This window comes from Schistocerca nitens, chromosome 3 (genome assembly GCF_023898315.1).
Source record: "Schistocerca nitens isolate TAMUIC-IGC-003100 chromosome 3, iqSchNite1.1, whole genome shotgun sequence".
Taxonomy (NCBI): Eukaryota; Metazoa; Arthropoda; class Insecta; order Orthoptera; family Acrididae; genus Schistocerca; species Schistocerca nitens.
The window spans coordinates 39,719,434-39,731,701 of record NC_064616.1 but is presented as its reverse complement, the minus strand read 5'-3'; the positions used below and the strand labels follow the sequence as shown (position 1 = coordinate 39,731,701).

Sequence of the window (12,268 nt, the reverse complement as noted above, 5' to 3'; positions counted from 1 at the left end):
CATTGTCGTTCGTTGGGAACTTAAACGTGCTTCACGGTCTTCGCCTGTTTCTTGTTTTGCTGTTCTTTTTGTTTTCACTGTTTTACTTCAGAACTGGCAAGATCTCCTCCTCTTTTACGTTTGGGCATTGTCTAAAATATAAACCAAATCAACTTTTTACTGACAAACACACTAAGTATGCTTCACACACTCCTGATGTTTTATTTTCGATTTATATTCAGTCACAGTTCCGCTTTGTTTTTATTCACTCACTGCACTACATTTTTGGTCTCCCCCTCTGTCACTGATAAGAAAATGATGTCCAAGCCACAATGGGTCTTGCTTTATACACCCCTACCAATGAGTAGCCCCACCAGTGGCGAAACATTTGAGTGTGTTCTGTAATGATCCACAACGATCTGGGATGTTTCTGAACATTCTGGAATCTTCCCAAATGTTTCAAACTATTCCCAAATATTCCAGAACATCCCATATCATTGTGGAACATTCCGGAACATTCTAGAATGTTGTGGAATGCTCTCACATACTCTCGAATGTTCTGGATGTTCTCGAATACTATTGAATGTTCTGGAATGTTCCAGAAATTTCTAGAGGGAGAAACTTCGTGGGCCTTATATCTTCAAAAGCACACCCTTAAGGGGGGTAGGACGTCAAACGGGCCGACTTGGAGCAGGAGAGGCACCACAGGACATTTTAATTTCCAGTGTCTATACTTTTACAAATTAATTCATAAAACTTTGTCAGCATGACCAGGAAGGATTCAGAATTCACACTCATAGCAGTGGAAGTTCGAAAACATAACAAAGTATTTTTTTTACATGTGAAATTTCATCATTTTTTTCACTTACTAATTGCAGCATTTGTTGCTATAGGTACACTTTTCTTCATAAGTAAGAGAGATGGTTCAATGAATTTTGCACAGCATACAAACCATTCTTAAAGGTGTATGAAACTCTAGAATTTTCCAAATCTATTAAAAACTGTGTAAAAATTGAGGTAATTAACTACAAAATTTGTGTTTTTTCTAAGCACGAAGTTTAAAATATAATAGATCATTTGTTTTTTCATAAATAAATTCCACAGTTTCATACACCTGTATGTATGGTATGTACACTGTGCAAAATTCATCGAAGAATCTCTCTAACTTATGAAGAAAAGTGTACCTATAGCAACAAATGCAGCCATTAGTAAGAGAAAAAATGATGAAATTTCACACGTAAAAAAAAATTATTTTGTTATGTTTTCGAACTTTCACTGCAGTGATCCTGAATCCTTCCTGGTAATGCTGACAAAGTTTTAGTGGCACACAAACTGTACACTTACTTTTATAATATAATATTGATTACATCTTGATCAATTTAAACCGATATTCAGTAAATACCAAATATTTATGTGTGTGTGTGTGTGTGTGTGTGTGTGTGTGTGTGTGTGTGTGTGTGTGTGTGTGTGTGTGTGTGTGCGTGTGTGTAATACCTGATAAAGTACAAAACAACACCAGTTGAGGTAATTAGCAAATTATGATCATATCCTGATATTTAAAACATATGATGTGTACTTGCTGCTTTGTGCAAAATTAATTCATGACAAAAAGTATGGTTTTAAGTTATCACACACACGTACTGAGTGGCAAGGAATAATAATAATAATAATAATAATAATAATAATAATAATATGCATTTTTTATCATTGTAGAGCAGCTTAGTTTACAAATAAACAGTTACTTAACGAAAGCACATATGTTTATAAGAATGGTAAATTACCTTTCCTTATTAATTTAAAACACGATTCCTGTAATTATGAACATTTAAGACATCATTCAAGAAGACTTAGACATCATTAGAACTGTCTTTGCAGTTCTTGCAATGTGTTTGATTGCCTGTAAAAACAGGCATTTATTTTGTTATTAGTGGCAGATGAACTGAGAAGACTACAAGCAGCTGGGTGAAAGAGTGAGGGAGTTAACTGTATATACTCACCAGAAGAGACACAATTTGGTCATTTTACAGGATAATTCTGGCTAAATTTTGACAAATGATAAGAAACAGACCTGCCAATGGTACAATTTAGTCAGCCTCAACTGGGCCAATTTAAAGGCAAACTAGGATGATACCAGGTCCAGTATTTTAAAAACAAGTATTTTACTGTGGCATTTCTTTGTGCAGAAAGATAAAGCCAGTAAGTAAGTACAGCAAGTAAGTTATCAGGTACAAAAAAGAAAAAAGTAAGGTAAATGTGTCACACTGTATCTCATTCAGATTCATGAAACTTCCACATAAAAGACAGTGGAGAAACTAGACTAAGAAACATCAGGTGATGGTGATTGCATTGAATGAAGAGATTATAAACTAAAACTCAAAGTAAAAGTTAACATTCATTCATTGGGATGCATGCCAGAGATGCAAGGTTGTGTATCAACAGATGGCTTTGAGTACTCAATGAAAGAAGAGCAAGATGATGTTATTTTTCATTGTGGCGGATCAAAGATAATTTCTCAAGTCCCCAGTGTTCTGGCTCTGCATGTGACGCTGGAAGTACAGCGGGAAGACATATGGCCGAAGTTCCAGCACTTAAAGCACCGCTTCGGGGGAGGGATACAGGGCTTTACATCACACCGGTAGACCATCATCTTGACCTTCTCGGGCAATTTATCACCCTCAAAGGCCAAGATCAGGGCACCGGTGGCAACCTGATTATCCTTCGGACCCCGGTGGACACGCCGGAGAAAATGTACACCTCGCCGCTCTAAATCAGCGTGCAGCTCACTGTCAAACTGCAAAAGAAGGTCTCGGTGAAATATGATACCCTGGACCATATTTAAGCTCTTATGGGGCATGATGGTTACAGAAACATCCCCCAGCTTTTCACAAGTGAGTAGCTTGTCACAAGTGAGTAACTCCCGTGACGGGGCAGAGGATGCTGTTTTGATCAAGATTGACCCAGATCTCATTTTGGACAAGCCCTCCACCTCCCCAAACTTGTCCTCTAAATGCTCAACAAAAAACTGAGGCTTCATCGTCATGAAAGATTCCCCATCAGCTCTCGAACAAACAAGGTACTGGGGCAAATAAGATCCGCTGCCATCTTTAGCCTGACGTTCCTCCCATGGTGTGGCCAGGAATATCATAGATGGTATTCCTGTACATCCAATTGTAAATAACATAAGATAGCCTAGCATATGAGATTAGGAAGAAGCTCAAGAGTCTTATCAATAACAAACTTATGAGGTCAAATACATGATATATAATGAAGTCAAGCAGAAAATTAGGGATCCTTGAAACTGGGGAGTTTGTATCTTCTGAGGTCTCGAATATGTACACCAACACACTGATCGAAGAAACAATTCCGATAAAAATAACCTAATTGAGAACAAAAAACTCAAGAGACCTGAAATTCATGTGGTTACTGACTAGCAACAGTTAATCACAAATTTCAACCATTTCTGTTGATATGCAAAAGACTGCCTTACAATGGGAAGTCTTCTGGCAAGGATATTGACAGATTTATCTGAATAATTTAGAGTGTAAGTTCTTTAAAAAATATAAGTAAACAGCAGAGAAAGTTAAGCATTATTACAGATTGCCAATAACATACTGATGTTTGAAGGCACTCACAATGTAATAGACATTATGCATGCAAAGTTCAATAGTTCACACACCATAAGATAGAGAAATCAAAAGTAAGTTAATCAACTACCCAGATACAAAAATTATGAATCTTGGAGACCAACAAAAATTCAGTATTTTTTGTTAACGTACAGCCACACACGTATTGATAATAGTCTTGTCAAAAGGTTGCACATAAAAAAGCATTTTTTTCAATGTACAGTATGTCGCTTAATGAGCTAAGCCTGATGATGCCGGAATTCAGAAAGAGTTAGCCATATTAAAAAAGCTGTCTATTTAAGGAATGGCTTTCCTGGTGACAGGGTTAGGAATATGTGTACCAATATATGCAATATCAATGCAAAAACAGTCAAAGAAATCACACTGGTAAAAGACAAACAATTAATGTCTGTTAGCCACTTGGAATTTGATATGTCATAAACTTACTTGCCCAAGGTGTTAAAAATAGAAATACCATTGTAGTTAATGTATTTATTCAATAAGTAGAAGTTAGAGACATGCCTAACCAGTACTAGAAGGATTGTCATACCACGATGCACATTATTCACATTATATAACTTAGTTTCAATTACATTTCAAACACCATAAGTAAACAGTGAGGCTGATTAATGACACGACTACTGAATATTTTAAAGCAAGCTTCAAAATGTTGACTGGGGTGAAGTTTAGAATGAGCCTAATGTTAACTCTAAATTCAACATACTTCCTTAATGAGCCTGCATACATTTTAAAAGCACTTTTCCTTTAAAAAAAAGCAATGTAATAGTGACAAGTCATTAAAGAAATCTTCAGAATGAAAAAAGGACTTGTACCAAATAGCCAGAAGAAGATCGGATGTTATGGGCGCACAATGTCGAGGTCATCCGCGCAGAACAAGAAATGTCCCAGAAATGCTATATTATTATAAACAGTACTGTAACATATTAAATTGCAAAATATTCACGAGTATGCACATCATCTCTAAAACTGACAAATCAGATAATAAAATAAAATCAATACAAAATATTATTAAAAGAGAGAGACATGGAAAGAAGCCATAGAAGATGACATTATTTCTTTTAAAGAGAATGGGAGCACTGTAAAAGAAATAAACATTAATCCCGTAACCCCACCTAACATAAGAAAGATCATCATGATTCTAAAAAGTAAAATTTCATATGGGGTGGATAATATCTTCAATACAACACAAAAAAGCTGTGGCTCTATAATAGGCAATGTTATTAGTCACTTGTGTTATGCATCAATAACTCAGGGTGTTTACCCAGAAAGATTGAAATATGTCATTGCCAGGCCTGTCTATATAAATGGTGACTTCACAGATGTCAATAACTACCAACCAGTGTCACTCCTTACACCATTCTCTAAAAGTTTTTGAGAAGGTAATATACTCCAGGATTGTCACCCACCTGTGTGGTAATGGGGTACTTAGCCATTGACAGTTTGGATTTCAAAAGGCCATTATACTGAACCAGCTATTCATACATTTTTCTGAGCACATAAAATCTTTAAATGATAAATGATCAATGACTGTGATCTTCTGTGACTTATCGAAAGCATGCTTACTAAAGCATTAGTGTCAATTATAATAATTTATAAGAGAAGTTAAGTTTTTATGGTTTGTGGAAGTTACTGTAAGGTATTTAAAGGTTTTGCACAAATGGGCTAGCTTGTATATATTAGATTTGCTACAACGTTTACGTTCAGCTATTTTTTTCCTTAAGAATAATGACGAACTTGCATTTTCATTCACTGGTGTTATAAGTCATAACACTCTGGGGTAATTCCTCACTTAGGCGAAAAGTATTCATTGCACAAAAATGAGTATTATGTGTGGAGTTCACACATGTACATCTTGCTGGCATCTCTTTAAGCAGCTGGGAATATTAACTACAGCTTCACAATAAATTTACTCACTTATGAAATTTGTTAGCAACAGTCCATCTAAGTTTGGTAGTAACAGAGATATTCACAAGTTCAATACTAGAAGGAAAAATGATCTGCATTATTTTTACTAAATCTAATTTTGGCACAGAAGTGGGTGAAATCTGCAGATATTACTCAAAGACTGGGACTCAAAACCAGATCTCCCACTTGTCACGAGCAATCACCGCAACTGCATTGGCCTTCTGACCATGCTTCCCACCTGACCCAAATTCATGGCCTGTTACACACTACTGACATAGCATCACGTACCCATGAACCACTGACCCACAGTTCCTGATTACTGTATGAGATTGGGCATGGTGTGCATCAGCACTGAAAGACAGCATTGCTCATTGATAATCTACCCATGGAACTAAAGTGTCTGACAGATATAACAAGTGTTTTCAAATGTAGATTAAAGATGTTCCTCTTTGACAACTCCAATAAAGCAGAGGAATTTCTGAGTAAAGATAATTAGTCACTTTAATGAAGAAAGCTGTAAATTACAATGAAATTCAGTCGCACTATCCTCTGTGCCCTTGGTGGCTCAGATGGATAGAGTGCCAGCCGTGTAAGCAGAAGACCCCGGGTTCGAGTCCCAGTCAGGAGACACATTTTCAACTGTCCCCGTTGACATATGTCAACGCCTGTAAGCAGCTAAGGGTTTTCATTTCATTGTAATTTCATTCTAACGAGCTACATGGTCACAGATGGTATCTGTTCTTTCGGACATGTCCGAAAGAACAGAAACCATCTTAGTATATATAAAGCCGTAAATGGTCCACATGTAGCCACATAAATATTATTTTTTGGTGGTTGAAATGTGTTCTATGTTTTTTCTGTTGATGCATTCCACACCATAACATTTATTGTGACTTTGGTCTACAGAACAACTAACTAACTAACCACCCAACCAAAGTTTGTCGGATTCCCACACCTCAGGGCAGCTTTGGATAAACTTGCACAGACATTTAAAAACACAAAGCTAGGGATTAGTTTCCAAACAAAAATATTCTACAGAAACTAATCTGATGTAACAGTAATAAAAGTGAACATTTCAGTAAATCGGGCATCTATAATATTCATTGTGGTACATGCCCAAAGTATATATTATATTGGACAGACAGGATGTTCTTTTACTACTAAATTTAAAGAACATATCAGGTAAACAGGTAGCAGCACTTCCACATTCAGTATTCATCTCAAAGAGAATACACATAACGCAGCCAGTATAGAGGCATCCCTCCAAATCCTGGACACCATACAGAAGGGCAAAACCATGAATATTTTGGAAGAAATAGAAATGCAGGATCATCTCAAAACTCACCCAGAAAATATGTTAAATGAACAAGCAGACTTATTTAAGAGAAGATTTCTGGACAACTTCAATTCAGTCTTTCAAAAAACAGTGAATGATAGCTGAATGCTCCATGTAACTGCCAGCAGTACTTTCCCTTCATCATGTATCCCATCTTTTCGAGTAGAATACTTCATTTATTTATATGACACTTCATTTCTTACAATATCAGAACATATGTTGATATACACTATGTGATCAATAGTATCCAGACACCCCCAAAGACATACGTTTTTCATATTCGGTGCATTGTGCTGCCACCTAATGCCAGGTACTCCATATCAGCGAACTCAGTAGTAATTAGATATCGTGAGAGAGCAGAGTGGGTGCTATGCGGAACTCACGGACTTCGAATGTTATCAGTTGATTGGGTGTCACTTGTGTCATACATCTGTAAGTGAGATTTCCACACTCCTGAACATCCCCAGGTCCACTGTTTCCAATGTGATAGTAAAGTGGAAACATGAAGGGACACGTACAGCACAAAAGCAACAGGCCGAATTCGTCTGTTGACTGACAGGGACTGCCAACAGTTGAAGAGGGTCGTAATGTGTAACAAGCAGATATCTTTCCAGACCATCACACAGGAAATCCAAACTGCATCAGGATCCACTTCAAGTGCTTTGAAAGATAGGTGAGAAAACTTGGATTTCATGGTCCCACTGTTGAAGAGCAATTTGGGGATGGCGACTGCATCTTTCAACACAATCGAGCACCTGTTCATAATGCACGGCCTGCGGTGGAGTGATTACACGACAATAACATCCCTGTAATTGACTGGTCTGCACAGAGGACTGGCCTGAATCTGATAGGACACCTTTGGGATGTTTTGGAACAACGATTTTGTGCCATGCCTCACCAACCGACATCAATACCTCTCCTCAGTGCAGCACTCCATGAAGAATGGGCTGCCATTCCCGAAGAAACCTTCCAGCACCTGACTGAACATATGCCTGCAAGAGTGGAAGCTGTCATCAAAGCTAAGGGTGGGCCAACACCATATTGAATTCCAGCATTACCGATGGAGGGTGCCACGAACATGTAAGTCATTTTCGGCCATGTGTCCGGATACTTTTGATCACATATTGTACCATTGCACAAACTACGATCATGTAGTATTTTAGTTATTATTCAAATTTATGGATTATGTTTTTACGACAATTAATGTAGTTGTTGTATTTTTAGATTTGAGAAACAAAAATGTATTTGCAATGCATGGATTCTTTCATGAGCCCCACACTGTGTGTCCAATTCCTTCAGTAATCCAATAAACAATTTATATAAAAAGTCCAGAATGCTTTTGTAGCTATGCCACGATATTGTATGTACCTTCACAAGTACATAGTATTTTGATTTATTCTCAGGTTTATGGATATATGTGTTTTTACCACAGTTAACAACGTATGACAGTCTTCGTTTTTCCCATTGCCTTATGCTTAGCATCTAAGAGTATATTTGTATATGCTATCAAAGGTTTTTTTGTCAAGATGCTTACATTCTATCTTAAATATAGTCCTTGGGAATGATGCAAATATGTTGAAGCTGGTTTCCACTCTGTTTTTAACCAGAATGCTGCATGTTACTGACATGGGCAGATCTAGCTTCAAGACATTTAATTCCACCCATTACCTACTAATAAAGTTAATTAAGATGCTGTCTTTATCTGCTTGTTTCATATGTTTTCATAACAAAATGGTGTATTTTATGCTTCGCACAGATGATGTATGTGATGAATGCTGATTTGAGCCATAGAGGTTCACAGTCTTTTTATTAATTTTATTAATGTTGACATTTTATTGATGTTGTCCCGAATGTGAAGAAGTTTTTAAATTCCGAACCTAGATTTTTCATGGATGTACTGTGAAAAACATTTTCTGACAGTGGAATGTCTAATTTTGATGTTTACAAGAGTTAGTCAAACAAAGACAAAAATTTTGAAATAACACTTCACCCAGCATAGGAAACGCAATGCAGCTACCGAACATATCTTATGGTAAGTTTAGACAATAAACTGCTGTTAGCCTTGTTTTGCTGTGTCTGAAAATGCACCAGTTATATTAGTGACCCATCCCCCGCAGACCTTTTCCTGTATCCAAAACTTAAAACAGTGTTGAAAAAATGCCATATCAAAACCACTGAGGAGATCAGCACAATACAACAAGAGAACTGTGCAGCATCCCAGAAAGTGCATTCCAGAAGGCTTTCCAAAAATGGAAAAAATATTGGGAATGGTATATTGCCGGTGGAAGGGTCTACTTTGAAGGGGACATTGCTTAAAATGTAGTTAATGAGCAATAAAGATGTTATAAGCAAAGTCTGTTCTTTTTTGACACCCCTCATATCGATTGCAGCTTTAACTACATAACAATGACCACAAGTCAAAATTACAGTTGTGTAAATTGTAATAAATACCACAGTCAATAGTGAATATTAAGTCATTTAAAAATTCAATGAGACTGCAATCCAAAACAAATACAATTTCCGAAAAAAAAAAAAATTAATTCATTAAAATAAAAAAATAATAATCACAATTTCGTGTGAAAGGAATGTTTATGAATTTTTTCAGTGCTGTGTTTAAAAATTAAAACTTTATTTTACTCCTGTAATCAATGTTGGTGCAACAGTTAAAAACATCTTTGTAGCTCCAAGCATCATACTTTGTAATTCTTTGTATCATGGAGATCTGTGAACTAATATCCCACATAAAATGGGCTACTATGAATGGCTGTACAAATAATTATATTACAAAACATTAACAGCTGTGTCAAGAGTCACGATCCCACTAGTCTTTGTTATCTATTTTGACATACAAATCAACAACAAATCTGTCGTTTCATTTAATATATTCATACAGTAAACTGTGTCTTACATCTTAGCAAGGTAAAGTGGCTTAATATCTATAGATTTGTAATTGCAACATACATAGATAAAAGATCACTCTTCTGAGTTATACAAATACAATGCAATTTTAAATTACTGTCTTTTACCTTATGATGCTGCCGATGTCTCCTTATCTTTGATATTTCTCTCAAGTCAACAGTGTCACCTTTTGGATTTACTGAGAGTGGTCCAGATGGTCTTGTTGCATCTTTCAGATTAATCCATGCTGTTATTCTCTGGGATAAAACTGTCCCCCTTGACTGAAATCCCTAAAAGAATTATGCAACAATCTGAAAACTATGACTTCAAAATATTTACATAAAAATAACCATTATTGTCCAATCCCTCAACACTAAATTTTTTAAATTATTTTCAGTACAGAAATATGAATCTCAAAAACTGCATAATACTCAATAAATCTTTCATTCAAAAAGATCCTTCAATTTTGTTATGTGTAGTTATATTTGGTCATCAGCATCTACTTTCATACTTTATCTTCACCCAAATCAAAACATTGCTTCAATAATGAGAACAAGAATTTTGTAATAGAACACAAAACATAATCTGCAAATTTTGCGTGCAATGAATTTTATCAATGTGATTGTTTCCATGGCTCACACAAAAACTGTACAGTACAGTTCAAATGGGGGAAAAACAAAATTTATAATTACAGAATAAACATTTCACAATGAGCACAGGATGTACACTCAGGTTATTAAGTCTTACTCTGAAGCACATATCAGTCCTGTGCAAATATAACAATAAAAGAAAGTGTCCAACTGGTTTTAATTGTTTATTACTCTGAATACCGAGTGATTAAAGTACCTAGGCATTACAGCTTTTGTTAAGATTTCTCACGTGTTGTAGTGTTTCACTTTTTCTTCCACAGTGTATCTCATACAGGAACCTAATTTTAAAAAATAGCTTGCAATGTGAAAAGCAACAATCCGAGCATAAAGGGCACACAATAATTTTGGTGTTAAAATCCAGTTAATTTCATGAAAAAGACATCATTTTTATTTCATGGATTTATCAAATATGAACAGTTTGTTACTCATCTGTGCAATTTCACACTGTTTAGAAGTGCATGAACATATTTGATAACAGGATTCAACAAAACAAACAACATTTCTGTATCCACCACCACACCAGCAGTCCTGCTGCCTACAACATAACAACAATTAATTTTCTTTCCAGTAAGCACTCAGATTTGATACAGATTTTTGCCATGTATGAGAAAAAACCCCCTGGCAGTTTCGTGTCCCTGCTATTTTCCTTTATTCCTGTTTAATAACCAGGTCACCTCTACAACTTTTTGACTTCTTTCATACACATAGAACTTACATATTATTTCTGGATTCTTTTGTTAAACAAAGACCTACATCCCTTGACATAACATGTTTAAAAAGCCATATATAAATTTCAATACCATTTTACATATTTCAGAACAGAATTGTATATGAAACTTAATGGCAGATTAAAACTGTGTGCCAGACCGAGACTCGAACTCAGGACTGGTGGAATTGAAGCTGTGAGGACGGGTGGTGAGTCAAGCTTGGGTAGCTCAGGTGGTAGGGCACTTGCCCAGGAAAGGCAAAGGTCCCGAGTTCAAGTCTCGGTATAGCACACAGTTTTAATCTGCCAGAAAGCTTCATATCAGCGCACACTCCACTGCAGAGTGAAAATTTCATTCGAGAATTGTATGTGACAGTAGTTCCTTATTGGCCAAACATATCTCATCCAGCGCACATTACAAATAAAAACTAAAAAACCTATTATAAAATTGGCCACATACACTGTTATCATCAATATTAGACTTCTAAAGCAAAATGCATTTTATACACTTGTAACCAGCATAAGATATCTTATACACGTGACTACAGATCTATCAGCTATCATAGAAATATCCAAATGACAGAGCACAAAGCATTCATAAAGTAAGCCATGCTACATGAACACACTATTCGTGAAATGAACCAAGAATGCAAATTTGTGTGCAAAAACCAGTGATACAAACATTAAAATTAATGAAAACTACTACTTAAGAAGGCTCAAGAAAATGGTACAAGTAACTGAAAACAACAGATAATGCACAAAAACAGAAAATCTGAATTTACTGCCCCCCCCCCCCCCCCCAGAAAATAAGAAAACAGCCAGCCTTTTTTTCTTTTATCATCATCTTTAGATATATTTGTGAAACTCATTTACATTGGTATACAAAACTTAAGAATGAAAGTAACTGTCGCATGATGTGTCACTGCCAGGTAACACAGCTCAGTGTAACTTCAACCATACGCATAAAGAACTGTTACGGTATGGTACAGAAGGTAAATAAAAGAAATACACAATGAGATATGCAGAAATGACACTTCTACTCAAAGACAATAAGTACAATGAATCCACCATAATTTATGATGGTCCCTGAATGTTACAAAAGGTTGGACAGGGTTCTTAATAGTGTGTGTGATCACCACGGACAGCAATA

General features: G+C 36.0%; 1 protein-coding gene across 1 annotated transcript in view; it reads right to left on the bottom strand.

The window, feature by feature from the left end:
- The window catches only part of LOC126247987 (protein dispatched), a 148,787-nt gene that overhangs the window by 103,755 nt on the left and 32,764 nt on the right, over positions 1–12,268 (bottom strand). The window contains exon 3 of the mRNA XM_049948570.1: positions 9,891–10,052. Within this exon, the coding sequence (XP_049804527.1) occupies positions 9,891–10,052 (162 nt within the window). The remainder of the gene's footprint in view (positions 1–9,890; positions 10,053–12,268) is intronic.